The sequence below is a fragment of the Xyrauchen texanus genome, chromosome 45, assembly GCF_025860055.1.
Source record: "Xyrauchen texanus isolate HMW12.3.18 chromosome 45, RBS_HiC_50CHRs, whole genome shotgun sequence".
Classification (NCBI taxonomy): domain Eukaryota; kingdom Metazoa; phylum Chordata; class Actinopteri; order Cypriniformes; family Catostomidae; genus Xyrauchen; species Xyrauchen texanus.
This window is the reverse complement of record NC_068320.1, coordinates 5,449,667-5,476,788: the sequence shown is the minus strand read 5'-3', so window position 1 is coordinate 5,476,788 and position 27,122 is coordinate 5,449,667. Positions and strand designations below refer to the sequence as shown.

At 41.4% G+C, this 27,122-nt stretch overlaps 1 protein-coding gene across 2 annotated transcripts in view; it reads left to right on the top strand.

The window, feature by feature from the left end:
- LOC127637225 (laminin subunit beta-1-like) overlaps positions 1–15,227 on the top strand; it is an 86,215-nt gene extending 70,988 nt beyond the window's left edge. For both annotated transcript variants that reach the window (XM_052118175.1, XM_052118176.1), the window contains exons 22-32: positions 553–649; positions 3,904–4,273; positions 5,093–5,277; positions 5,365–5,606; positions 9,278–9,478; positions 10,286–10,430; positions 10,774–10,978; positions 12,396–12,537; positions 13,205–13,381; positions 14,596–14,755; positions 14,861–15,227. In XM_052118175.1, coding sequence (XP_051974135.1) covers positions 553–649; positions 3,904–4,273; positions 5,093–5,277; positions 5,365–5,606; positions 9,278–9,478; positions 10,286–10,430; positions 10,774–10,978; positions 12,396–12,537; positions 13,205–13,381; positions 14,596–14,755; positions 14,861–14,997 — 2,061 coding nt within the window. In that variant the 3' untranslated portion in view covers positions 14,998–15,227. The remainder of the gene's footprint in view (positions 1–552; positions 650–3,903; positions 4,274–5,092; positions 5,278–5,364; positions 5,607–9,277; positions 9,479–10,285; positions 10,431–10,773; positions 10,979–12,395; positions 12,538–13,204; positions 13,382–14,595; positions 14,756–14,860) is intronic.
- Positions 15,228–27,122: the final 11,895 nt, after the last annotated feature.

Genomic DNA, 27,122 nt, shown 5'->3' with positions numbered 1-27,122 from the left:
TTTCTGGCCGTGTTCGGAATGGCATGCTACCATACTACTCTTACTATTTCTGACATACTTTACATAGTTTCGATCTTCTGTTGGTCACACACCTTCTCATCTTCCAGATTCGCACATCAGAGTTCACCAAACTTGAACTTATGCTTGACTTTGGTAAACATTTAATGTTACTTAAATTAGTGCTATGTTATTGCATTTTATAAAAGGCTTTGTTTAGAAAAAAATGTAATATATTTTTGAAAAAAGATTTAGTTTTTGTTAAAAATATTTAGTTTTTGTTCCTAAGAAGAAACTAAATACATTTTCACAGGAAGAGAAGTATATTTAGAGTCAAATTTCAGCACTTTCAAAATCTTCAATTAATAGCTATTATCTCCAAAAAGTCAAGCGATTAATTGTGATTAAATATTTGAATTGGCTGACAGCACTTTTTATTATGTGTTAATACCACATGTAAACAGGGCCTAAATGTATCACCAGTTGACAAAATAAAACCTAAATCAGTTCTTGTCAAACTGAACACTGTTTTCCATGTGTGTCCGATTATCTAAGCTGTCAGGTCAGTGTTCCTGTAAACCTGGTTTTGGAGGCAGGACATGTGAGGAGTGCAGAGAGCTGTTCTGGGGTGATCCTGAGGTCAAATGTCATGGTGAGTGTAGAACACGTGAACAGCACACAAATAAACACATGTAAAACTAATTCACTCTCACAAGGTAATGTCACAAGCCTAGTTTTCATCCACATTTCACGCTATTTTGTTATCGACAAAGTGAAAACGTGTAAAACAAATTAGAGAAATTTGGCATCTTCTGCCTGTTTCCATTCAAATGGCCTTTTATCGATAAAATTGGGGTGTGTGATGACGTCATGCCTAAAAAAACGCTTTGTTGCATAAGTTTTGGTTTATCGCAAAATAAATCTGCCCTGAAGCCATTTCCATGCAGAAATGTGTGTTTATCACTAATTCGTCTCCCAGATGTCCCTCATTTTTTTCCTCAGAAGTTTTGGTAAAATGTGGAGAATATTGAGAAAATTCATTGAAATTAGCCAGCTTAATGTCATTAGAATTTCACAAATAAATTCAATCAGAAGACGAGGAATTAAAATCAAAAGGGCGCAGTTGCCCTTCTGGTAGAACTGTAATATTGGTCCTGATGTTGCCCATATTGCAGGTTGCCACCGATCGGTTCCGACCCGAAAGTGGATCGTCATGGCCCTGTTCAACCTGCACCAAGTAGCGGGGGAAACTTTTGATCTTAGTATAAGGACCATCCATCGATGTGTATATGCTGTGTGCACAGCTAATAAAGAAAAATGTTAATATCAGGGTTTACATGTGATACATTTCTGATATTCAACAGTCTATTTTGAACAATCATCTAATCTAAAGCGTCATCATTACAACAACTGCATTATGTCCCACATATTTTTTACGACCAACTGATCTTGATTGTCATCTAAAATGTATTTTAGAGTCATAACAATTTACATATTCTGAAGAAGCTCAGCAAATGCGATCCGAGGTAAAGAGGGTTAGATTTAAAATATTTAAACATTTTAAAATGTTCAAAAGCTTGTTTTCTGAAAGTGAACTCAGCATTTGACAAATATTGTATAGAGTTTATAAGACTTAAAAAGAGTTTATAGTCTTAAAAGAAAGTGGAGATTATTCTAAGAATGTCGTTCAGCTGACCTTTTTCATCTACAGAACAGGGTAAGGCTAATTTAAGTTTGTGTAAAGAAAAGGCATCAATAGGTCTAAAAATCTGGGGGGTTTTTCATTTGGTAATTCATTTTTTTTTTAATTTAATGCTTTTTTCTTTTGGCAATTTATTTAATTTAATACAGTGAATTTTGCCTGCATTTTTTCAAAAGATAAACAATAATTTTATAGAATTGGGCTGTAAGTTAGTGTTCCAAAAAAAATAGGTGTGTCTTGTTAACCCTATTAGTCCTTGTGTATTTAATCCCTGTGTCCCCCTGTGTTCTTTGTCAGTTCTTTTCAATTTATGGCTGAAGTGGTTCATTGTGTTCTCATGTTTTTGGTTACTTGTAATTATTTTCTGAGTTTAAATTAAAAGCCTGCATTTACACCCAGTTCCACTCTTCTCTCGTTCCTGCAATCATTACAGAAGAACTCTAGTTCTAGCAGCTTTACAACTGCTGTTTTTCAGGTGGTGGTACCATCGAGCAGTATACAGAGCAGTTCTGCAGTCTCACCCAGGTTGTCAATTGGAGAGATATTACACTCAAAGACTGCCATCGTTTTGGACTCAACGAGCCTGTGAAATCCTGTCTGTCAGGAGGCAGATATGCACTTTCCTTGATTTAATTCATTGACTATGCTTTGAGGCTCATATTATCCCCCTACACTTTGGGGTATGGTAGTAATCCCTTGCCACTTTCAGCGCCTGCGCCAGCCACGGTTAACGAGCCAGCACCCGCGCCTGCCACAGTCCAAGAGCCCGCTCCTGTGCCTGCCACGGTCAACGAACCAGCGCCACTTATCCCTTATCACTAATCCCTTGCCACTTTCAGTGTCCAAGCCTGCCTCCGTCCATAAGCTAGCACCTGCACCAGCCATGGTTAATGAGCCAGTGCCCATGCCAGCCACGGTCCAAGAGCTGGCACCCGCACCTTACATGGTCAACGAGTTAGCGTCCATGCCTACCATGGTTAACGAGATAGCCTCGTCCATCCACGAGCCAGCACCTGAATCCTCGGCTGTACCAGTGCCAGCGTTCCCGGCCACGGAGGCCATCAACGAGCCTGTCCAGCTTCCAGAGGTTGCTGTCTAGTCCCAAGTGGCCACCGCCCTGCCTGATCTCCTTACTGTTACCAGGGGCTACTGTCCAGTCTGACCAGTCCCAAGTGAATCATGGTGGCGACTTGTGCCAACCATTTAAAAATGCTAATATATATATACATATATATATATATATATATATATATATATATATATATATATATATATATATATATTATTATTATTATTAAATGAATTGTTATGTTTGAAAGTGATCCCATGTAGGTTTATCAAAATTAAATATATTTAAGGTAAGGTGGAGTAACTACATCCAGATCTTCAATAACTTATAATTCAATAGCTTATAATGCTTTGTGTACAATCATCAAGCATGAAATCTCCTTAATGAATGAATGCAAATATATTGCAGAATGTCAAGACTGCTCTTTTCTAAACAACAAAAACTCTCAAGTCTGCATATTGAAACCTTGGTGTTGTGACTGGCCTAGTTGTCTGATGCTTAAACATATCTCATCAGCTAGATTTAGCTCATGTGCAGAAAACCTTGCTAGCAAATCATAGTGATTTCTGATTTGTAGGTGAATCTTTCTTTTGGGTCAATAAATATGTCAAAAAGATTTACAAAATAGACTTAATGAATTATTAACAAATAGGTATGAATCAATATATATATATATTTTCTTAAATCTTTATCCAGCAATACCAAATGACTGGAAAGTCATGTTTTTTTTTTCAATGGTTTTATTCTTTTCGGTTGCTTGCAATTCAATTACGTCATTCGTAATGCTTTATGGGTTTGTTGTTCATTCCCTAATGAGAGTCATTAAATACACAGTCTTGGACCTTTGCCTTTTTGTCCAATTTTAAAATACTTTTTTTTTGCTTAAAATCAAAGTTTGTAATGTTGTGATTTACCTTGTAACTAGTTGGTTTGATTCATGGCTTAGAACTCATAAATGAAGGATTTTTTGAAATCCCTATGAAGAATGATTCGGTATTTTGACTGAAAAACAAGATTTCTCACACATTCACTGTTCCTTCCAGCCCTCACATCCAGGATTTTAAATCCTATAAAAAAAAAATGACATGATTTCATTAAATTTTTTGATTTACTTGTGCAAATTTTTGTGTTCCAGCATGTGACTGTGACCCGCGAGGCATTGCTACTCAACAGTGCAATAAAATGTCTGGAGAGTGTTTGTGCGTAGAAGGCGTGGTTGGGCGAAGGTGTGACTCCTGTGGCCGTGGCTATCTGGGGACCTTCCCTGATTGTAAGCTGTGTCATATATGCTTCCACAAGTGGGATGTTAATGTTGGAGAACTGACCAAACACATGCAGAGGCTGGTGGACACAGTGGAGGAGTTGAAAGAATCTGGCGTGATGACGCCCTTTAAATACACCGTATCCAGTCTAGAGGATGATACGAGACAGCTCAGACAAATACTGAAAGATGAAAAAGTTCATAAAACTTTGACACACACAGAGATGGTGATGCGGCAAGCTAAGTATGTATAACACACTTTACTTCACATTTTCCTCTTCAATTTAAAGGGATAGTAGTATTTACTAGTAGAATCCCAAAATGTCTTTTCCCATACATTTTTTTCATAGGGATATAAATAATTAATCATAAAAGAGTTCCAAGCAATGAACCAAACCAACCAGCTCAGAGTTGAATCATCACATTACAAACTTTGATTTGATACAAACAAGTTTTAGAAAAATAGACAAAAAGACAAAGGTACAAAACTGTTTACTTAATGTCTTTAATGAGGAAATAACTACAATACCATGAAGCATTGTGAATGACTTATAATAAGCAACTTTAAATTAATGGTTTTAATTATTTCCACCATTTTCATTCTAAGTATAGAAACAATATATTTTCAGTTTATTCCCAAATGCTCAGACATATACAAACAACTTAAGAATGTATGGAGACCGACTCGTCAGTGCAGAGCTCTTTTGGAGCGCTTTGTCTTTTCATGATCGCGGGTAGTGTAGTTCTTCACCAGGGTTTTTTTTTCTAATTAAATGTAAATTGCATGGACTGATGACTTCAAAAAAAAGCATATACCTTTGATTACCAACCTTGGAGCTCATCGCAGATCTGTCTTTCAAGGTTTTTATGTTAGGGTTAAAAATAATTTCCTTTATGGTGAAAATGAATGGCATTTTTGCATCCGGAACAAGACTGTTGCACTCTATGGACTTTTATGATACTTTTATGGTGCTTTCTAGTCTATTGTGGAGCTTGACAGCCTGACAAATGTTTCATTTTGGGATAAACTATTCCTTATACCATCATTGTCTTCTTATCTAAGTGAGATGGCATCAGTTCTGCAACAGTCTTTGGAGCGATCTAAAATGGATCTGGAGCAGATATCACGTGACCATCAGAAAGCCACAGAGAACCTGAACAGTCTGACAGAGGAGGTCCAGAACTTACAGAAGACCTCTGTGGATAAACAACGACAGGTTCTGCACATCAAACATTCAGACCTCAGAGGTGAGCAGAACACGCACATGTACAAATACACTTTCACATCAATAATATGGCATATCTGAAGTGTGTGGTCACTGTTATCTCCTGAAGGTGCATTGGATGGCATCAGAGAATATTACAGGGAGTCTGCAGAGGCAGAGTTTCAAACCGGTCAAGCTGTCACTGATCCAGACAGTACGGTGAAACAGTCTGCCAGGACACGCGAAGCCGCAGAAGCCAAACTAGACACAACAGAGAAAGAATTCAACCCGAAACATCAGCTGCATGGACAGAGACTGGACAAAATTACATATGTACTGAACTCTAAAGACCTTTCAGAACTAAGCCATCAGGTAAATCAACAAATTACATGTTCCCCTTCTGTCACTCACTCAACGTTGTGTCGATGTAGTGACACTAGGGGTCTCTCGAGAGCCTCGGTTACCTCTATCTTTGAGAAAAGGCCAATGAGAATTGGCAAACAGAATTTGCATGCATACGGGTATAAAAGGAGGGAAGCATGCATCTGTTCAGACAGATTTTTTCTTCGGAGCCGAGCAGTTGTGTTTCAGTGAGCTGAATAAATCCACTGCTGTTGCACTCACCTCTACAAGAGCGTATGCTGTTGGAGATACGGCGCAAATCAGCAGCTTTTCTCTTCTCTGCATCCCATTGCTGACTACGCACCTGGGCGCTTCGACAGCCACCTAAAAGAGTATATACAACTAAAAGGCTAGCGATGGAGACGTTTTCGGGAGTTCAATGGGCACGGTTTTGCCGGGTAAATCCCCACGGACCACCCGTTCCCCAGTGCATTCGTCTGCTGATCATCAGGTTCCTTTGAGGCACCCGGAGACTGAACCTCCTAGGCCATGCCTGTTCCCCTCATGGGATCTCTCCGTTGTCCTCTCGGAGCCTTCGGGGAGCCCCGTTTGAGCCGCTTGAATCAGTCGAACTCAAGGCCCTCTCCTTGAAGTCTGCCCTACTGATCACGCTCACTTCCATCAAGAGGGTTGGGGACCTGCAAGCGTTCTCTATCAGCGACTGGAGTCCGGTCCGGCAGACTCTCACATCATCCTGAGATCCCAACCAGGCTACGTGCCCAAGGTTCCTACGACCCCTTTTCAGGGATCAGGTAGTGAACCCGCAAGCGCTGCCCTGGGAGGAGGCAGACCCAGCCTTAGCATTGCTGTGTCATGTGCATGCTTTGCGCACCTACTTGGATTGCACGCAGAGCTTTAGACACTCTGAGCAGCTCTTTGTCTGCTTTGATGTACAAAGGGAACTCTGTCTCCAACAGAGGCTTTCCCACGGGATCGTGGACGCCATTGCATTGGCCTTCTAGACCAAGGCCGTGCCCGCCCTCTTCTGGGTATGAGCTCACTCTACAAGGAATGTGGCATCCTCATGGGCACTGGCCAATGGCACCTCTCTAGCAGCACCCAATAGCTTCACGAGGTCTTACTATCTCCGGTTGAGCCGGTCTCGTCCCGTGTTTTGACAGGTCCGAACACGTAGAATTCGGTAATACAGTATAGCTGGCCGGGTGTATCACTTGCACATAGCCCCTTTCCCCTCCCCTGAGGTGAAGACATGCACTCTATTCCCCCAGTCAAGTCTACAAGTCACGGACTCTGGATGTCCTTCCTCCCTAGCTCTCTGGCTCTGAATTTAGCGGAATTCGCAGCCAGACCCACTGCAGGGACTGACTTGCCTGTAGTAGAACAGGTACTCCACAGGTTCTGATAATTCCAATATCTTCTGTGATATATTTTCCTTGTCAGCGGACCCGGGTCTCCCTTGGGCAGAGCTCCCTCTGCCCCCCCGGTCGCTGTGTTTGTAGAGCTCCTCCCCGTCGAAGTAGGACCTACCCACTCCCATATGTGGCTGGTAAGCCCATGTGACGTATTTGCCACATGTTAACCTCCCCTGCTGGGCAGGATGTGATAGGGACCCCTAGTGCCGACACAACATTGAGTGAGTGACAGAAGGGGCACATCTGGATTACTGTCATAACCTCCATTCCCTGATGGAGGGGATGAGACGTTGTTTCCCTCTTGCCACAACACTGTACTAAGGCGCTGAAATGGCCGGGACCTTACTCTCAGCTCCTCAGCTAAAAACCTGTCTGAACAGATGCAGCCTTCCCTCCTTTTATACCCATATGCCCGGGGGAGGGGCATGCAAATTCTGTTCGCCAATTCTCATTGGCCTTTTGTCAAAGATAGAGGTAACCAAGGCTCTCAAGAGAGACCCCTAGTGTCAGCATCAGGGAACGGAGGTTACGATAGTAACCGAGACGATTTCAATCCATTTTGACTGTTAAGGGGTGCAAACATTTACAGCAACAGAGTGCAGAAATCAGGTTTTGAAAGTAAAATTCTCAGTAATTTTCTCCATAGAGAAACTGAGAAATTATCTCTTGTAAACATTTCAAGAGCTCTGAGATTGTTAATTTATACTTCTAACTATTAGCCAGTGGAGACCTACATTACCCATAATCCTAAAGAGAAATCCACCAATCAGAACAGTCGTTGTTGCTATGAAAACATTCCAATTTCGATGCAGTTTAATTTGATTCTGATTTATTTGGATAAATTTCATTTATGATGTTAATTTCTGCTTGTATGTGAAAGAAATTCTCTCTCGGCTAATGCTTTGAATTATACAGGCTGACTTGGTACATTGAAAAATATTTATATAAAAATTAACAACAGGTCTCAAACTATGCAGTTAAACTGCTATTTATTTAACAGATATAATGATCAACACAACCAAGACTGAAGTAAACTTTAAAGTAAAAGCTAAATATCTATTTTTAGATTTAAGAATCAATATAAAGATTGATCAAATGAAGAATGGGATAACGGAACGGAAAATCTATATTTTTACCCTGTGAATGCTATAACTGAATCAGCTGTATACTTTCAAACTACTTATTATGAATGTTTTGCAGTAAATCTAAATCTAGTTCATTCCCTCATAAATTAATTTAGTTTAAGACACTTCATATAAAGTGGGATCTTGCTGAGTATTACATTATTTTGTAAAGACCAGTTTCAACTTTTTCCGCCTAACGCTTTTTTGTGTTGTTTTTCCAAAATTGTAGCGCCTATAACTCCAGACGTATTAAAGATAAATTAACATTATTAATTATTTAAATATTACTATTTATAATTATTAAATCTTTCTATATTGTATTATTTCTATTTGAGGGGCTTTTTCAGCAAATATTTATATATGCGATTAATTTGATTAATTAATTGGCATACCATGTGATTTATTCTATAACATCAATTGACAGCCCTTAATATCCTTTTAGATTCTGGTTCAGAACAAACTTTGCTTATGGTATATTCATTTTTAAGACCATATATGGTTGAATCTCAGAGATATGGGGCTCTCAATGTGGCTCCATGCATAAATTGTTTAATTGTACAAATTTCAATGGTCAAAAACCAAGTGTGGGTCACATGGTCTAAAGCTCTCTTTTCTTGTCAAACAAAACAAAGGTTTAAAGAACAAATAATGTTGAAACTACAAATTTACCTTTGTTTATTCTGAACAAAAATGTATATGAAGTAAGAATTGCAATAACTGACAAGATGCATGTGCCGCTTGTTCTTAATAATTGGGTATTATTGGATTATTATTATTAGTAGTAGTATTAATCGAGATTATTATGTGAATAAGTAAAGATATTTTCAAAATGATTTGTACATTATTTGAACATTAGAACAAACTAACCTCAGTTGGTTGATTTGATATTGAATAAACCAGTAGCTAGACTCAAATTTAGATATCAAAGTTTTTATTTAGTTGTAGCCATTAGAATGAGGTACACATACATTCCATTTAAAATTTTATTCTGGGATATTTATTGGGCACATTGGAAGTCAATTGAGTTTACAGTAGCTTACAGTTCAGAAGCTTGTACTGACAGAAACATGCTGGTTATTGTAATGCATCAGACACGTACTCATGAGCTTCTGGTATAATATGAAATGTGTGTTTGTGTTTATAGGTGTGCGGAGGGTTGTCAAGTCTAGATGGTTGCCGTGCTTGTGGTGGTCTGGGCTGTATGAACGAGGACGGCGTGTCTCAATGTGGGGGTGAAGGATGTGAGACAGTAGTGACTCGATCTCAAGATGCCTTGAACAAAGCTGAAAACTTTGACCAAGAGATCTTACAAGCTTTAAGAGCAGTAGACAAGATTCAAAAGATGGTTGGTACTCAATAATACACTATTCATTTACAGTTTTATTAGATTATAACACTTTTATTGTTGCTGTGTAAAGTATATCAATAATGAAAATCTTTGAAAATACTGTCATCATTTACTCACCTTCATGTTGTTCCAAACTGTATGAATTTCTTTCTTGTGTGGATCACATGAGAAAGTTTTAATTAATATCTACATTTTTCTTTTCAGTACAATGGCAGTTGGTAGTGACTTTAAAGCTTAAAAAAGCACCCAATTTTATCATTAAAGCAGACCGTGCGACTTGCTGTGCCATATTCCAAAACCTTGATGTCTGTTGCAGGTTCATGAGTGCTATGAGAAGCCTGTTCATAGTGACACACGTTCAAACAAGAACTTGCATTGTTTTTAGCACTAATAATCACACATTCTCGCATGAATAGTTCCTTTGTAAGCTTTTAAGTGTGTCATTATCAACTGCCATTATCAAAAAGACATAATGGGCTATTCATGCGCATTAGAAAATAAGTCATAAGGGTTTTGAACGTCATGAGGGTGAATAAATGATTACAGAATTTTCATTTTTGGATGAACGATTACTTTAACATGAATAGTTTAATATGCTTAGTTAACTCAAGCAGTAATTTAGTGTTCAGTTCACAAAAGTAGTTTAATTGTATCAATTAAAATGGATTTAGCGTAATATATTAGCAGTTTAATATTCTTAGTTAACTCATGAGGTAGTTTAATCAGTCAACACAAGATGTAATTAAATGTCATCAGTTAACACTAGGTTAGGTAAGCATTCTTGGAAGTACATTTATGTTTCAGGTGTCAGATGCTCGAGGACGTACGGATGATGCCAAACTCAATGCACAGGGTGTGTTACTGAGAGCCAATCAGAGCAAAGCACGAGTGGAACAGACCAATGAGGAGCTCAGAGATCTCATTCAGCAAATACGACACTTTCTCACTAGTATGACTTCTCATATATACTAACACACACACAGCACTCAAAACAATTGTAGAATAACTATTATTATATCATACCATATTATGTCATAGTTCCATTTCTAACATAAATATTTTTGTATCTGTGACATAATTATTAATGATTTGAAATGTTTCAACCATATATTGCTTTTACTGTACATGTTCCAACAAATAAATACATTGTGTTTAGTACTTGTCGCAGGGCAATTTATCGCAAACTGATATGAGAGATGTTATTTATATATATATATATTTAAAAAATTGAAACTAAGTTCTGATTGTGTGTGTGTGTGTGTGTGTGTGTGTGTGTGTGTGTGTGTGTGTAGATGCCACAGATCCAAAGCGTGTAGAGGAAGTAGCTAATGAGGTGTTGAAACTGAGTATGCCAGTGTCGTCTGGGGTGTTAAAGAATGTCACTACAGATATTCACCATCATGTGGCACAACTGACAAGTGTGGATAATATTCTCACCCAGACAAAAGAGCAAGCCCACTCTACAGAGAGACTCCTTCAACGAGCACAAGCTGCCAGGTGAACACAAACACACACGTGTAAGGATGATTCTTCAGTTAGGGGACTTTTCTCTCCCATTCGATGATTTAAAAAACATTTCTTTCGAAAAATAGATTATTTAGGCCATATATCTGTGCAAGAATACTGTTGTTCTGAATATCAGCACAGCTGTGATACAGGCTCTAGGCCACGCTGATGTTCAGAACACCAGCACGATTATGAGTGTGATATTGTTTTTATACAACAGTTCTACAGACAAGTAAAATAATATCAAGTAACTTACGTTTCAGGCAAGAATTGGCCTGCAAGTTTCACTTGGCTAATCAGACTTGAAAACCGGACTTACTGTTGTATGATATAACTTTTAGACTTTTTATTTCTTTTACCAAATTTTTAAGATTGTTGAAATGTTGAATACAACCTGGTCTCATAGAATCACAAAACTATACCTACATTGTATGCATCACAGCAGTTTCCTGGTGAGGAGCTTCAACAATAAGTTTTACTCTCTTTTTACACAGATCACAGGTAAAACAGCAGATCATCATTTCATAAACACCTACTTTACACTCTGTTCCTTACACAATGCTATCTTATGACATCTTAACACTTTTACTATAGGGCAGGGGTGTCCAAACTTTTTCTATTGCATCGCCTTATTAATCTAAAAGGGGCTAGATGCTACTAGATTGCCACTGTGCATCATCTAAATATTGAATGCTTAATATTCTGCAAGTTTTAATCACACTTTGTGCTCTGTGGTATAATTGTGTTGGCAGGATAGGCTATTTCGCTCACCAAGAATACAAAATATATGTTTATTCACAATTTTATCATGTTGACATTCACTCAGTGTCACTGCAAATGTAATATATGCAGAGCTGCTACTGATCAGTGTTGGTGTGACTCATCACAATAATCAGATTACATTTTCCTGTTATGAAGTGATGCAAGGAATAACTGTTCAGTGTTGGATGTAAATCCATTACAAATTAAAAAGTTACTGTAATCTAATTTTTAGTCAAACAAAGTACTGTAATGCATTACATTTTTAATTAATGTAATTAGATTACAGTTACTGACTTTAAATTACTTAAATTACTTTTAAGTACATTATATGGTTATGCTTCTAATATATTATTTATGTACAATACATGAATTATGGTATTAAAGGGTCAAGCGTGTATGAATTGTGTGTAACAATGAACAAGAAAGAAATATAGACATTATTTTGAATTTGTTGAGTGGAAAAGTGTTTTAGAAAGTAACATAAAAGCAAAGTAATTAGTAATTTGACTTCTTTTTCAATGTAATTTATTCAAGGGGCGTGATAAATGTTTTAACAAAGTTTTCAAGTGCCCCTAATTGAAGACTCATCCATAAATAGAGCCTCCTATACACATTACATTTCAAATGTGCTGTCTATATATTACAGTGAGAGAACTACAGCACTTAAACAGGCCACTGATGAGATAAGAGAAACTCTAGATGATACTGAGCGTGCTCAGTCTGCTGCCAGTGAAAAACTGAAAGAGGCTGAGAGTGACACGGACCTCTCAAGATATCAAATCACATTTGTAAGTGTGAAGTGTGAAGATGCTGCATATTAGACGTCCTGTTTTATGCTTATGCTTAATTCAGTGAATGCCATTCAATTATTTTATGATTGATAATGATCTGCTATAAATGAAACAAGTTTCTCAAGTGAAACAGCAGAATATGGGTGGTCATACAGTATGCAAATATGGCTGAGCAAGTTAAACTGTGTGTGTGTGTGTGTGTGTGTGTGTGTGTGTGTGTGTGTGTGTGTGTGTGTGTGTGTGTGTGTGTGTGTGTGTGTGTGTGTGAGAGATCAGGGCTGGACTGGTAATCTGGCATACCGGGCATTTTTCCGGTGGGCAGACGAACTTTGGGGGCGATAAGGGGCGGGCTGGCCATCGGGAGAACCGAGCGGGTGGGTGGGTCGGCCGGGAAACGTGCGGGGGAAACGAATGGGCCACGACAATTGAAAATGAGCTGCCATGTTATGCAGAACGGACCACAAAATGGCGGCGCGATATGCAGAAAAGGACAGCGAACAACTTTTCGCTCAACAAGTTTTAGGCCAGCTGCCATATAAAATCCCGGGCTATTTTCCAGTCCAGCCCTGTGTGTGATACAACCCCTTTAAACATGATCAGCTTGTGTTTTTTCTGAATTATTTAATAATTTTTATGACTTTGCTGTATGTGTGTGTGTTTGCAGGTCCAATCTAAAACAGAAGCAACTGAGTTTAAACTGAGTAGCGGCACAGGAAGATTTTTAGATCTTGGGAACAAGGTGGACGAACTCAGACAGAAAATTCTAGAAGTGTCCAGTAGTGCGGAGAACATTCAAAGACGATCTGAGTATATCACATCTGAAACTGAGCAAACCAAAGGGGTAAAGAAATTAAAATAAATTTGCACCTGCCATTTAAAAGAATAGTTCACCCAAATATGTTCATTCTGTAATCATTTACCGCCCTTTTTCATTGCAAACCCAAAATGTGACCTCATCTACATTAAAGTCACAAGTATAGACAAACACAATGTGCTTAAGCTAACAGCACACAAACAATTATTATCTTTCATGTCTTTATTGAACAATAGCATTGTGGAGTGTCAAGATTGTCTTCCAACTTCAGGTGCACAGCAATGTTTTGTTGGAAAGCAGCGGCTTCCTTTGTGGTGTCCTGCCATGGACACCATGCCAGTTTCATGTTTATGTTTTCCATATAGAAGACTCATGAACAGAGATGGAACCAATTCCAATGATTCCTTCAAGTCTTTATCTGTCACTCTAATGTTCATTTTTACCTCACTGAGCATTCTGCGGTGTGCCTTTTGAGTCATCTTGGCTGAACGGCCACTTCTAGGGAGAGTAGCGACAGAACTAAATCATCTCCATTAATAGACAATTTTTCTAACTGTGGACAGATGAATATCTAAGCTCTTTGAAATAACTTTTTAACCCTTTCCAGCTTCATGCAAAGCAAAAATTCTTGATTGTAGGTCTTATGAGATCTCTTTTTTGCAAGGCATGGCCTAAGTCAGTAGATGCTTCTTATGAATAGCAATCTCAAAATGTTTGAGCACCTTTTATAAGTCAAAGCTCTAACCCACACCTCCAATCTCGTTTCATTAATTGGATGTCAGGTTTGCCAACTCCTGACTCTAATTAGCTTTTGTTGTCATCATTGGCCTAGGGGTTCACAAACTTTTTCCAAACTACACTGTGAATGTTCGAATGAATGTATTCAATTTGTACAAGAAAAAAACAATAATTTGTGTGTCATTAGTTATACTATTAGCACTATTACTTGGTGCCTGTTCATTATTGTAACTTAGATGAAGATCAAACCCCATTTTAAGACAAATTTATACATAAATGCAGGTAATTCCAAAGGGTTCACATATTTTTTTCTCGCCACTATATATGAGTCTTGTGCTATATTCCAAGTCTTCTAAAGCCATACGATAACTTTGTATTGTTTTGTGCGAGGAACAGACTCAAATATGGCATGTGAAGGTGTTGGTGCTTTTTATTAGCCTCCCATAAGTTTACCTATAGACTTAAATTAAGCTTTTATTTGATGTATATTTGTGTATTTTTAGGATTTTGACTCAGTTGTGCAACCTAAGTTCCAACTGGTCAGCGGTCTGATTGATCAAAAGGCTGCGGTCGTGTTTGATGCACATGAGAAGGCAGAGCAACTACGACAGGAGGCAAAAGACCTATTGGTAGATTCCACAAACAAACTACAGAGACTAAGAGGTGAACACAAGGCCACTCATGCATTCTCATATTAGTCATGAACTAAGACATTTAAATATTATTGATTCTTTCTCACTTTTCTTTCTTACTGTCTCGCTCTCTTAGAGCTAGAAAGATCTTTTTCATTAAATCAGCACACCCTGGTGGCAAAAGCTCAGGAGCTGGATGGACTGGAGACTGAAGCCAGAGATGTTCTGCAAGAATTGAGTCAGAAAATCACAGTCTACAGCACCTGCTCTTAATAATTATCACTTTAGCTGTACAAAATGGTGTCAACCACGCAAATGCAATTTTATAATTTCACACGTATACTACTAACTTCTTGACTCGAATTCATTTTATTTTCAAGGTAGTTTGGAAATCAATGTAGAGTTTTTCTAAGACTACTTCTGATATTTTAACATACACTTTCTAAACTATGTAAACAGTCTTTGTATCATTGCAATATTTGTTATAATTAAAAAGTCAAAGATGTTCACTCAGCTTGTTGTGTCCTTTATGATATTAGGTACAAAGATACATAAAGAGAAATTGCATAATAAAGTCGCCATATCTAATCGTTCAGTTTGCAGAGTTACACAAGTTTCATACACTAACCTGCATCATCAACTCATCAGTGTCACTTTGAAAATTCTTGAAGAAGTACAAAACCTTTTTAACTTTGGACTGCCATCAGCTCAAAATATGTGTGTGGTCTGTCCCTTGTCAATGCTACGACTGGCTTAAGTAAATGTTATGTCGCCCCCTTGTGGTCTCCCAAAGAGTCTACATTGAATGGAATGCAACTGGCAGTGAATTGAAAGCACATAAATTAAGCTTCTAATTTAAATATCGGCTCAAAAATGTATCGATAAAATAATGTGCCAATCAATAATCAACATTTTTATATTTTATGACATCCCAAGTTGCTACAGTGTTCCGAGTGGTTTCCGAGGCATTGCTGTGCAGTTGCTATGGTATTCTGAGTTGTTTTTAGGAGGTTGTAATGCAGTTGCTAGGGTTTTCTCGATGATTGCCAGGGTGTTGCATTGCGGTTGCTAAGGTGTTAAGTGTTTTATAGCATGTAACTATGCAGTTACTATGGTGTTTGGGGTGGTTGTCTGAGCATCGATATCTTTTTGAATATTTTTTAGTGTTGCTAGGGTGTTCTAGGTGGATGCTAATGTGTTCTGAGTGGTTTTTAGTATGTACTTTATATTGTGTTCCTGGCTAAATGTCTCAGGTCCCTCCTTCAATGTTCCATTCTTTTGTGGACTATTTCAGCAGTTTTATTTATTTATTTTATTTTATTTATTTTGTATGTAATATCCACATGCAGTACATTCAACAGATAAACAGTATAAAGACTATTTAAGTTGTGTTTTTGTTGTATTTTATTGCCTGGAATCTGCTTATTTCTACACTAACGAATAAATCAATTCCTAAATCCAAATATTCTGTTGACATCACTGATTGTACTGAATCTGTTCACATCCCACTGATAATGCTTTCTGGCAGAAGATGACTGAACTTTTACATAATAAATCACACAGTAGTGCTCTGGCTAGCAGTGGCAAAAGGAAAATCTTAAGGGTATCTTACTGTTGGCAGCACAATCATTGTAAAAACAAAAAGTGGGGCTGAACAATGTGTGAAGGTGTATAGATGCAAAATAATAATTTATTTAGGGCTTACACATAGAAACATAATTATTTAGATTACTGTCTACTATTCATTTTTTTTTTGTTTTTTGCCTATTTTATTTATGCTCGTGTGTTTTTGTTGTGACTCAGTTGATGTGGTGATTATTGAGAGCTCATATTATTTTTGGTTGACATAGTTATTGTGGTTTGTGAGTTCAATATTGATGTCCATGAAAACAAGATAAACGATAAATGTAATTTATAAACTCGGGAGGCTGCCTTTATATCGTGATGCATAAAAACGTATCAGAATTTATTTATGTAGTAGAGTGAATCCAAACTGTTTCCTCTTCTGCAGTGTTTTTATTCTTGTAAGAGAAGGATTTGCATCTTCGCATGGAAAGTTCTAGTTTGCTCATTGCGCGCGCACACACACTTATACACATCTGTGGAATCCGCTATTATGGCGTCATCGTTGTCATGGAAATTGAAGCTGGCGCTGTGACATAGGGCTTGGGATGTGTGATGTAACATTCTCCAGGTTTGTTTGTCTTCAGATGAGGACTTTCTCGAGACCACTCTGGGGAGAAAGTTCTGCAAGGTGAATGGTGTGGACTGTACAGTGTGGGCTGGGGTGATTTTCATTTTATAATTGAACTTCAATAAAATGTATATTATAAAATTAGAGACTATTGAGCATCATGTAATGTGATGTTAAGTGAACGACGTTGCTCTGAGGTGCTTGCCGATTGATTGTAATTCATTCCTAGCTCCAGGTGCACCAGCTACCAGCTATCCGAGTTCTGAAAATCCAGTTTCTTATTGAGTTTGAGGACAGTCGGGTAAGGGCACCTACAAGGTTGGGTGGGATTGGTGCAGGCGGGGAGGGGCGGGGCTGATTTGAGCTAGAAATAGGGTGTGTCCTACAAGGTGGTGGGTGGGATGCAGGGCGGGTCTAAATCTAAATATCTAATGGTAACTACCACACTCTTGCACGTCAGTGCTTTCGCAGATTGATAAACAATTATAATTTTTTAATTAATTACATGATGTGCCGATAAATTACAATTAATATCATGCATCAATATTTGCTTATAACCCCCCCATCCCACCAAAAAATATTTAATTCAAAATATAATTATAATTTTTTTATATACTTAAATTGCAAATCTATTTAATAAACAAAAAAAATCAGATGAGTTAAATCCATTACACTATTGTGGTAGACGAGTAAAGCATTGATTACACAATACAAAAAGTGTCTTTAGAGGTAAATAAATACATAATCATTTATTTCAATACATGGCAGCGCTAGTGAATGTGCACACAGCACGATATGCAGAATAAAGCAGCTTTTTACGCATTAAATCATATCTCGGCCTCTTGCGTTATAGTCTGAAAAAGATAAATTAATTGCGTGTAGTGCGACTGCCCCTTAAAGCTGACATTTGCAACTTTTTCAGTGTTAAAATACTTTCTTCTATCCCAGCATAATATGTAGACTTAACTATAAGTCGTTTGGTTACATATGTAACTGCCGATACGGAGGCGGGCAGGGATTCATCCAGTGCCGCGCATCGTCTGTACCTGGCTGCACGTACCCTTCCCCAATGCCCCATACAAACATCGGGATCCTTCTAGTTACCCTGAGAGGGGAACAAGGCGATGTTTGCCAACATGGGAACGGGCCAGCCTGGCTGGGCCTCTTTTCTCTCTATGTTTCTCGCATAGAGCAATCACGGCCGGGGCCCTTACACGCATATAGGGAAGGGGGTCTTACCCAGACCCTGCGGAGACCACACCTGCCCTTTTTCTTGGGGAGGAAAAGTGGTAGACAGGCTTGAAGGAAGCGAGGCAGTCCAGCACCGACTGAGCACGCTCGCTCGTGAGACGTGCTGTCATTGAGACTGAGTCTAACTCCAACCCGAGAAAAGACATGCTCTGAACCGGAGTGAGCTTGCTCTTTTCCCAGTTGACCTGAAGCCCCAAACGGCTGAGGTGCCGGAGCACCTGGTCTCTGCGGATGCCGGCTACTCGTAGCGGGGCAAGGGCCGCCGACTTTGTACTGAAACGCCTGGCCGTCGAACGCGAACCGTAAGAAGGGTCGGTGTCGTGGCAGAATTGAGATGTGGAAGTACGCGTCCTTCAGGTCTACCGCTGCGAACCAATCTAGATGCTGAACACCAGCCAGAATATTTCTCTGCATGAGCATTTTGAACGGGAGTTTTAACAAGGCCCGATTAAAAACTCGCAGGTCCAGGATTGGTCGTAAGCCGCCGCCTTTCTTGGGTACAATGAAGTAAGGGCTGTAGAAACCCTTCCTCATTTCGGTTGGAGGGACGGGCTCTACCGCGCCCTTGGCTAAGAGGGTCGCGATTTCCGTGCGCAGGGAACTGGCATGCTCGCCGTGTACTGCGGAAAGCGGACGCCCTGAAGGGGGCGGAGCCGGGCAAACTAAATTGCGTAACCGAGTCGAATGGTCCGGTGCAGCCAGCATGATGCGTTGGGAAGCGAAAGCCACGCTTCCCAGCTCTGCGCTAGGGGCACCAAAGGGACGAGTATTTTGAACGTACCCGGCGGGGCCTCGCAGCAGGGCGGAACAGGTAGTGCAGCGTCGGGCGGCTTCGTTGCGGCCTGAGGCTGAGGTCCTGAGAATAGACTCAAAGCACTTACCTTGCTCCGCGCACCCGGCAGGGGGCGGGTTCGTGACTGAGGAGGAGGTCTGATGCTGGCGTCCTCTGGACTCGTCTGAACCGGCCGGCCGGGGGACAGTCGTGGGCAGGCGGAAGGCGGGATCGCCGCGTCCGGTGTACCACCCATCTGCAAAATTACAATTTGTGTCTTTAAGAGTTAAACATTTTTTATGCAGCACATCAGGATCAGGTCCACCCCCGTGCATGTTTCTGAGTGCTTTGGCCTGGTGGACTTGCAGGAGGGCCATCGCATGCAGGGCGGAGGCAGCGCATCCAGCCGCACTGTAGGCCTTCGCGTTGAGCGAGGATGTTGTCCTACAGGGCTTGGATGGGAGTACGGGGCGGCCACGCCAGGAGGTAGGGCTACCGGGGCCGCAACTGCCCTATCGACCTGGGGAATCGCCCCGTATCCGTGGCGCCCTCCTCCGTTGAGGGTGGTGAGAGTGGAGCGGGTGGCACCTAGACGGGCGGAGAGCGGGGCTCTCCACGTAGACGTCAGCTCGTCATGCACCTCCGGGAAAACGGGACCGGGGGGATGCGAGGCCGCGAACGGCGCGCTCCCCTCAGGAACCAGTCATCCAACAGTGAAGGCTGTGGGGAGGATGGAGGGTTCCAATCCAGCCCACGCTTACGGCGGCCCGGGAAAGCATGTCAGACATCTGAGCGTCGGCCTCAGCCTGGGCCTGCTGGCCCGAAGGCGGCAGTCCAGGGGAGTCCTCGGCATCAGACATCACACTCTCCGATGCAGCGGCAAGCTCATCTGCTTCGGGCTCGGGAGGATAGACAGCCGGGCCGTGAGGCGAGCCGCTATCGCTGCGAGCGTGGACGGGGACCAGCGAGCGTGTCGGGGAACAGGAGGTTCGCGGGGGGCTACCCGGTGAAACCGCACCCGCTGCCGCCCCCAAATCGCCCCCAGCGCCAACTGCATCATCCTCAATCCCGTGGGAACCGTGGCAACGTGGTCATGTTCTTGCAGTGAGAACATGAACCATCCACAAACGCCGTCTCGGTGTGATCGCGGCCCAAACACACGAGACAGGGCTTGTGGCCGTCTGAAGCGGAGAGCACTCTACCGCATCCAGGAACAACACAGGGGCGGAAGGGCATCTTGAAAAAGACGTGTTCTGAAAAGAACGTTCAACGCCACTGTGTTTTGCTCTTTTAGAGAAATTACTCTTTTAATAGGAATTTACTCTTTTAATACACAGTGTGTGTGTATGTCTGCGCTGTCGAAGTGCTCAGGGGCAACAATGCACGCCGTGCAATGTAAAGGAGAAAGCCGCTGTTGTGCGCCGTCAAGATCCAACAGCATGCAGATCGTCAGAGGAAACAGGAACGTTTTAATGTGGTGTGTAACTCGCAGCAAACTGCAGACAGACCATCGGCTCCGAAGAAATTTTCTGACTAAACTTCCGTATTTGCCCCACTTAAATACCCGTATGCGGGGGCGGGGTATGCAAATACTGACTGCCAACTCTCATTGGCCCTTTTCAATAGGTCAGAGGTGAATATCGGCGCTCAAGAGAGAGACCCCTAGTGTCGCTTCTCTGACACAACGTGGAGAGAGCGACAGAAGGGGAACTGCCAATCATAGGTTACTTTTCTCAAACTGTAAACAATGTGTCTCTGTGGTATAAAAAATGTTTAACTCTTAAAGACACAAATTGTAATTTTGCAATATATGTGTTATGGATGTGGGAAGCAGGAGAAGGCAGATGGGTGGTTTGGATCCAAAAGTGGTTTATTTTATAAATAAAAAATAAGTAAACACAAAGAAAAGTCCACAATAGGAAAAACTAACTTTAACACAAAAGAACACACAGCTGGAAAAACAAACACGAAGGGCAGGAAACAAGGGCAAAGGCACGACAAGAAACCATACAACGAGCGACAAGGGAAAAGGAAAACAACAGGGTTTAAATACACAGACACAATGAAGACTAAACGAGACACAGGTGAGAACAAGGATGCAATGATGGCAGTGATGAGATCAGGGAATTGTGGGAAGTGTAGTTTTTAGACAGACAAGTGAAACATGGGGCAGACAACAAGGAAAACGTGACATGGAATGTGATCAGTGACGAGTGAAATAGAAAACACGGGGCAGACAACACGGGAACATAATATAATTCCCCCTCAAAAGGACCGGATTTCAGACGGTCTTAAGAAACAAAAAAATAGCAAAAATAAACAAATGTTCAAGGAGAGAGGGGCTAGAAAAGGGGGAAAACAGACAGCCCAAAGGGGGCACAAGGGACACAGAGACAGAACAAGGAGGCACAAGGGGCAATCAGGCAGTCCATGGAGGCACAAGGGAAAATTTGGCAGTCCACGGAGGCACAAGGGGTGGACAGGCAGTCCAGGGAGGCCGAGAGGGCAGACAGGCAGTCCAGGGAGGCGCAAGGGGCAGACAGGTAGACCAGGGAGGCCGAGGGGGCAGGCAGGCAGTCTATGGGGATGTGAGACGAGGCCACGGTCAAGTGGCCTGGGGGGCGTCCACTGGGTAGGGACAGGTTTAGGAGGCCAGGGAGGTGGCCTCAAGGCAAGGCCCGGTTCAGGGGGCCTGGGAGGAGGAGTGCCCACTGGGGGAGCTGGAGGAGCCAAGGAGGACTTCTGAGGCGGAGCAGTCGAAGACTTGGGTGGCGGCGCTGTGGAAGGCGTAGGCGGTGAAGGCACGGAAGGCGGAGCTGAGGGAGCCATTGGAGGCGGAGCCAAGGGAGGCTCAGGAGGTGGAGCCAAGGGAGGTTCAGGAGGTGGCGCCGTTGGAGGCTCAGGGGGCGGAGCCGAGGGAGACTCAGGAGGCAGAACTGAGGGAGGCTCAGGAGGCAGAGCAGAGGGAGGCAGAACCATGGAAAACTCTATAGGCTCAGGGGATGGAGCCGTGGGAGGCTCAAGAGGCAGAGCAGAGGGAGGCTCAGGAGGCGAAGCCGAGGAAAGCTCAGGAGGCGGAGCCGAGGAAGGCTCAGGAGGCGGAGCCGAGGAAGGCTCAGGAGGCGGAGCCGAGGAAGGTGGCACCGTAGGAGGCTCTAGAGGCGGAGGCCTGGGAGGCTCGAGAGGCGGAGCTCCTGGAGGCTCGAGAGGCGGAGCCCGGGGAGGCTCGAGAGACTTGAGAGGCGGAGCCCTGGGTGGCTCGAGAGACTTGAGAGGCAGAGCCCTGGGTGGCTCGAGAGACTTGAGAGGCAGAGCCGTGAAAGGCTCGGGAGGCTCTGGAAGTGGAGCCGTGAAAGGCTCGGGAGGCGGAGCCATAGGAGGCTCGGGAGGTGGAGCCATAGGAGGCTCGGAAGGGATGAGACTGGCGACGCTGGAACGCTGTGCGTGGTTGGCGTGGCGTCAGGCTCGCTGACCGTGGCTGACGTGGGCTCAGGCTCGCTGACCGGGGCTGACGAGGGCTCTGGCTCGCTGACCGGGGCTGACGAGGGCTCTGGCTCGCTGACCGGGGCAGGCGTGGGCTGGGAGGCGGAAGCCCTCCTTCTCTTCCTCCTCAGAGCGGATGAAGTTGGCCATGCTGGCTCGTTGACAGCGACAGGCGTGGGGGTTTGCTCACTGACCGGAGGGGCTGGCGTGACAGGGAGCGCTAGGGACGACTGGAGAGTCACTGCCGTGGGTGGAGAGGTAGGGTCCTCCTCAACGATGCCCACGGTGAACGGTGAGCCGCAGACCAGCAACGTCGCCTCCAGGAAGTCGCGGAGAGTCCAGCCGTGTGTCGCCTGCGGCAACCGCTCCTTCAGTGAAGCGTTTAAATTGCCCCTGAAGAAGACCACCAACGCTGAGTCCGGGAAGTCTGAGATACTCGCCAGGTTCAGGAAGTCGCGGATGTGGTCTTCTATAGGGCGGTCTTCTTGCCTTAAGCAGAGCAGTTGGTAGTTAGCTCGCTGAACCGCTGGATCCATTGTTTGGTCGTTCGTTCTGTTATGGATGTGGGAAGCAGGAGAAGGCAGACAGGTGGTTTGGATCCAAAAGCGGTTTATTTTATAAATAACAAATAGGTAAACACAAAGAAAAGTCCATGATGGGAAAAACTAACTTTAACACACAAAAAAAAACACACAGCTAGAAAAACAAACACGAAGGGCAGGAAACAAGGGCAAAGGCATGACAAGAAACCATACAATGAACGACAAGGGAAAAGGAAAACAACAGGGTTTAAATACACAGACACAATGAAGACTAAACGAGACACAGGTGAGAACAATGATGCAATGATGGCAGTGATGAGATCAGGGAATTGTGGGAAGTGTAGTTTTTAGACAGACAAGTGAAACACGGGGCAGACAACAAGGAAAACGTGACATGGAATGTGATCAGTGATGAGTGAAACAGAAAACACGGGGCAGACAACATGGGAACGTAACAATATGTAGGAAAACATGGCCACTCACATTAAAATGAAGACTCCAGTCATATCAGTTACATTATAAAAGCTGTTATATTCTACATGGAGAGGGTCCACACATAGGGGCTGCCATGTTAGAATAATACAAAGAAAGTAATGATGGCTGACTGTGAATACTACATTTCTACAAAGGCATCTTGATTTTAGATGAATTTGCACCTGTGAAAACTAGAACTGTTTCATTTGTGCATTCAGCTCCTTGGTTTACACCTGAACTGCGTGAAACTAAAGGCCGTAGGTTAGAGCGGTTGTACGCCAGGTCTGGCCTTACTGTTAATAAAGAAATGTGTGCTGAACATATTCAGATTTATAAAAATGCACTGTCCAAGGCTAAATCTGATTACTACTCAAACATAATTGGAGATAGCAATGGGAATTCCAGGTCCCTTTTCTTGGTGGTAAACAATATTCTGCAACCACCTGATTCTTTGCCATCTGATGTGTATTCCACTGACTTATGTGATCGTCTTTTGACTTTTTTTGCATCTAAGGTTGGAAATGTAAATCAGCAATTAGGCCTACTTACTGGTACTCTTACTGACTTTTGTCAGTCTATCACTCACACACCTCCACACTCTGTTTTCTCTAACTTTACACTACCAACTACTTCAGAGATAGTGGGTCTGATAGGTAAATCTAAATCTTCGACTTGTCAGTTAGACCCTCTACCTACTCCTTTAGTGAAAGCTTGTTTACCAGCCCTGTCGCCATTGCTTACTAAAATTGTTCATGCTTCACCTATTTCTGGTTCTGTATCTCCACATCTTAAATCTGCTATTATTACTCCCACACTTAAGAAACCTGGGGGTGATCCATTTAATTTTGATAATTTTCGTCCAATTTCAAATTTACCATTTATCTCTAAGGTAGTGGAAAAGTGTATTGCAATTCAAATTCATGAACATCTTTCTAATAACAACTTGTATGAACAATTTCAATCTGGATTTCGTCCCCACCATAGCACTGAGACTGCTCTTGTCAGAATAACCAGTGATCTATTGTTGGCAGCTGACTCTGGGCTTTTATCCATACTTGTCCTTCTAGACTTGAGCTGCCTTTGATACTGTCTCACATAAGATACTTCTTGACAGATTAACTTCTATTGGTATTACTGGCACTGCACTGTCTTGGTTTAGGTCATATCTATCTGGACGCAGTCAGCATATTCAATTAAAAGGTTTTCGATCAAGAACATCTACAGTCACCACTGGTGTTCCCCAGGGTTCTGTCTTGGGCCCGCTTCTTTTCATTATTTATATGCTCCCTCTTGGTTATATTTTGAGGAAATACGGGATTAATTTCCACTGTTATGCGGATGACACCCAACTTTACCTGTCTGCCAAACCCACTGGTTCATTTCCACCACCATTCTTGTCCAGCTGTTTAGCTGAAATTAAAGATTGGCTTTCAGCTAACTTCTTGAAGGTAAATGGCAACAAAACTGAGGCTTTGCTTGTTGGCACTAAATCTGTTTTGTCTAAATCGAACTGTCTTTCTTTGTACATTGACAATACTGCAATCTGTTCTTCTTCACAGGTTAAAAGTTTGGGTGTCATCATGGATAGCACACTATCCTTTGAAGCTCAAATTAATAATATCACGTGGATTGCATACTTCCACTTGCGTAATATTAACCGTCTCCGTCCCTTTCTTTCAAATAATAATACTGCTGTTCTTATTCACGCACTGGTCACTTCACTGTATAGACTACTGTAATGCTCTTTTCACAGGTGTTTCCTCTAAATTGCTACATAAGCTTCAGTTGGTTCAGAATTCTGCAGCTCGTGTTCTATCTAGAACACCTTCTACTAAGCACATTTCTCCAGTTCTTCAGCAATTACACTGGCTTCCAGTAAAGTATAGAATTGAATTCAAGATCCTGCTACTTACTTATAAGGCACTTCATAATCTTGCACCCCAATACCTTACACAACTTCTCCATGTTTACACTCCTTCACATGCTCTCAGATCTCCATCTTCAATTTCTCTTGTGTTACCAAGGATTCGACTAACTACCATGGGTGCCAGATCCTTTAGTTATGCTGCCCCCCGCCTATGGAACTCTCTTCCCCTTGATATTCGCAATAGCGACTGTTGTTGACTTTTAAAACGTGTCTTAAGACATATCTTTTTATACAAGCTTTCTTATAACATTTTGTATTGAGTTTTTAATGCACTTTATCTGTATGTGGCTTGTTTGTTGTCTGTATTGTCCTATGTAGTGACCTGTATATTGCTTGTGAGGTGACCTTGGGTGTTATGAAAGGCACCATTAAATAAAATGCATTATTATTATTATTATCTGAAACTGAAAACTATTGATTTGAAATGATGCTGCATCCGAGCCACTAGGTGTCACTGTAAGTCCAAGGTAACACAAAGACAAAAAATACTACTGCACCATAAAGAAATCTATAAAACTATGGCCCTTCACATTTAGACACACGTTATGTCGTCTTTGTATGAAATTCGTCTTTATTTATTATAAAGTGTACATGTTTAGATTAAAGAAAACACCGACAACCTGCCATTCTGAAACGTGTAAGTGAAAATGACAAACAGAGTTACAATTTAATCGTTCGATCAAAGGGGGGAAAAGTATCTTGAGACCTAACTAAATTCCCATATAAAGTAAGAGAAAGCTCTGTCTGTATTTTAATTGGACTAATACAGTTGATTGTCTCTGTATTTAAGCGTATTATTCTACTCAGTCGGACATAATATTTCAATTAAATTAGCTTTATTGGCATGACAAAAGTCTACAGTTTCATTCGGTAGTTCTCAGCGAGTTCATGACCATAGATTGTGATTCAGAAGTTTTCACGTTTCCTTCATCAACTACAAGTGGCTGACAAACACCTTCTGAAGTAGCCTGCCTGACAATGGCGATCTATGTAAAAATCTGGCAAAGGCTGCTCTTTCAGATACAAATACCACACAACAAAGGTAGAGAGTAGGGTCGCCACCCGTCCCATAAAATAAGGGATCGTTCCGTATTTAAAGATAAAATTATGCAGACGGGGTCACGGTGAAATCGTTCCAGATCGGCAATTTAACATTGATTTAAGTTGGAAAATTTGCCTATGGTGGGTAAGGGACTGGCTGTAAAATCCACACATTGTGCTATAATGTGCTAATAATGTGCAGGGTGTAGTAAGGGACCATCTGAAAAGTCCACAAATGGTGGTTAAAAAGTATTTTTCTATATAAATATAAATTCAATAAGATCAAACAATGTATGAATACAACCATAAAGACAAGTATAGGTGAAGAAGAAAAAATAAACAAATAAAATGAATTAAAATTAGAAAGAAAATACGTATATATACATAAATAAGATAAAGAAGACAAATAATTGAAAAGATTAAAATACATATATTTTTAACATATAAATTTTTTTCATAAGTCAGGAAAGTTCTCATTTAGCATAAAAGAAAGGATTTTTTTATTTTTATTATTAATAACACATATTAACTCAATGCATTTATTGCTAAAACTGTCCCTTACATTAAAACTTAAAAAGTGGCAACCCTAGTAGAGATATATATATATATCAAATGAACAGAACAACTACATTTTACCTAGACATTTTAGGAAATATATACATTTGAGAAACAAATAAAATTGTCCCTTCCAATCAGAGACGACTGCAATTTTAA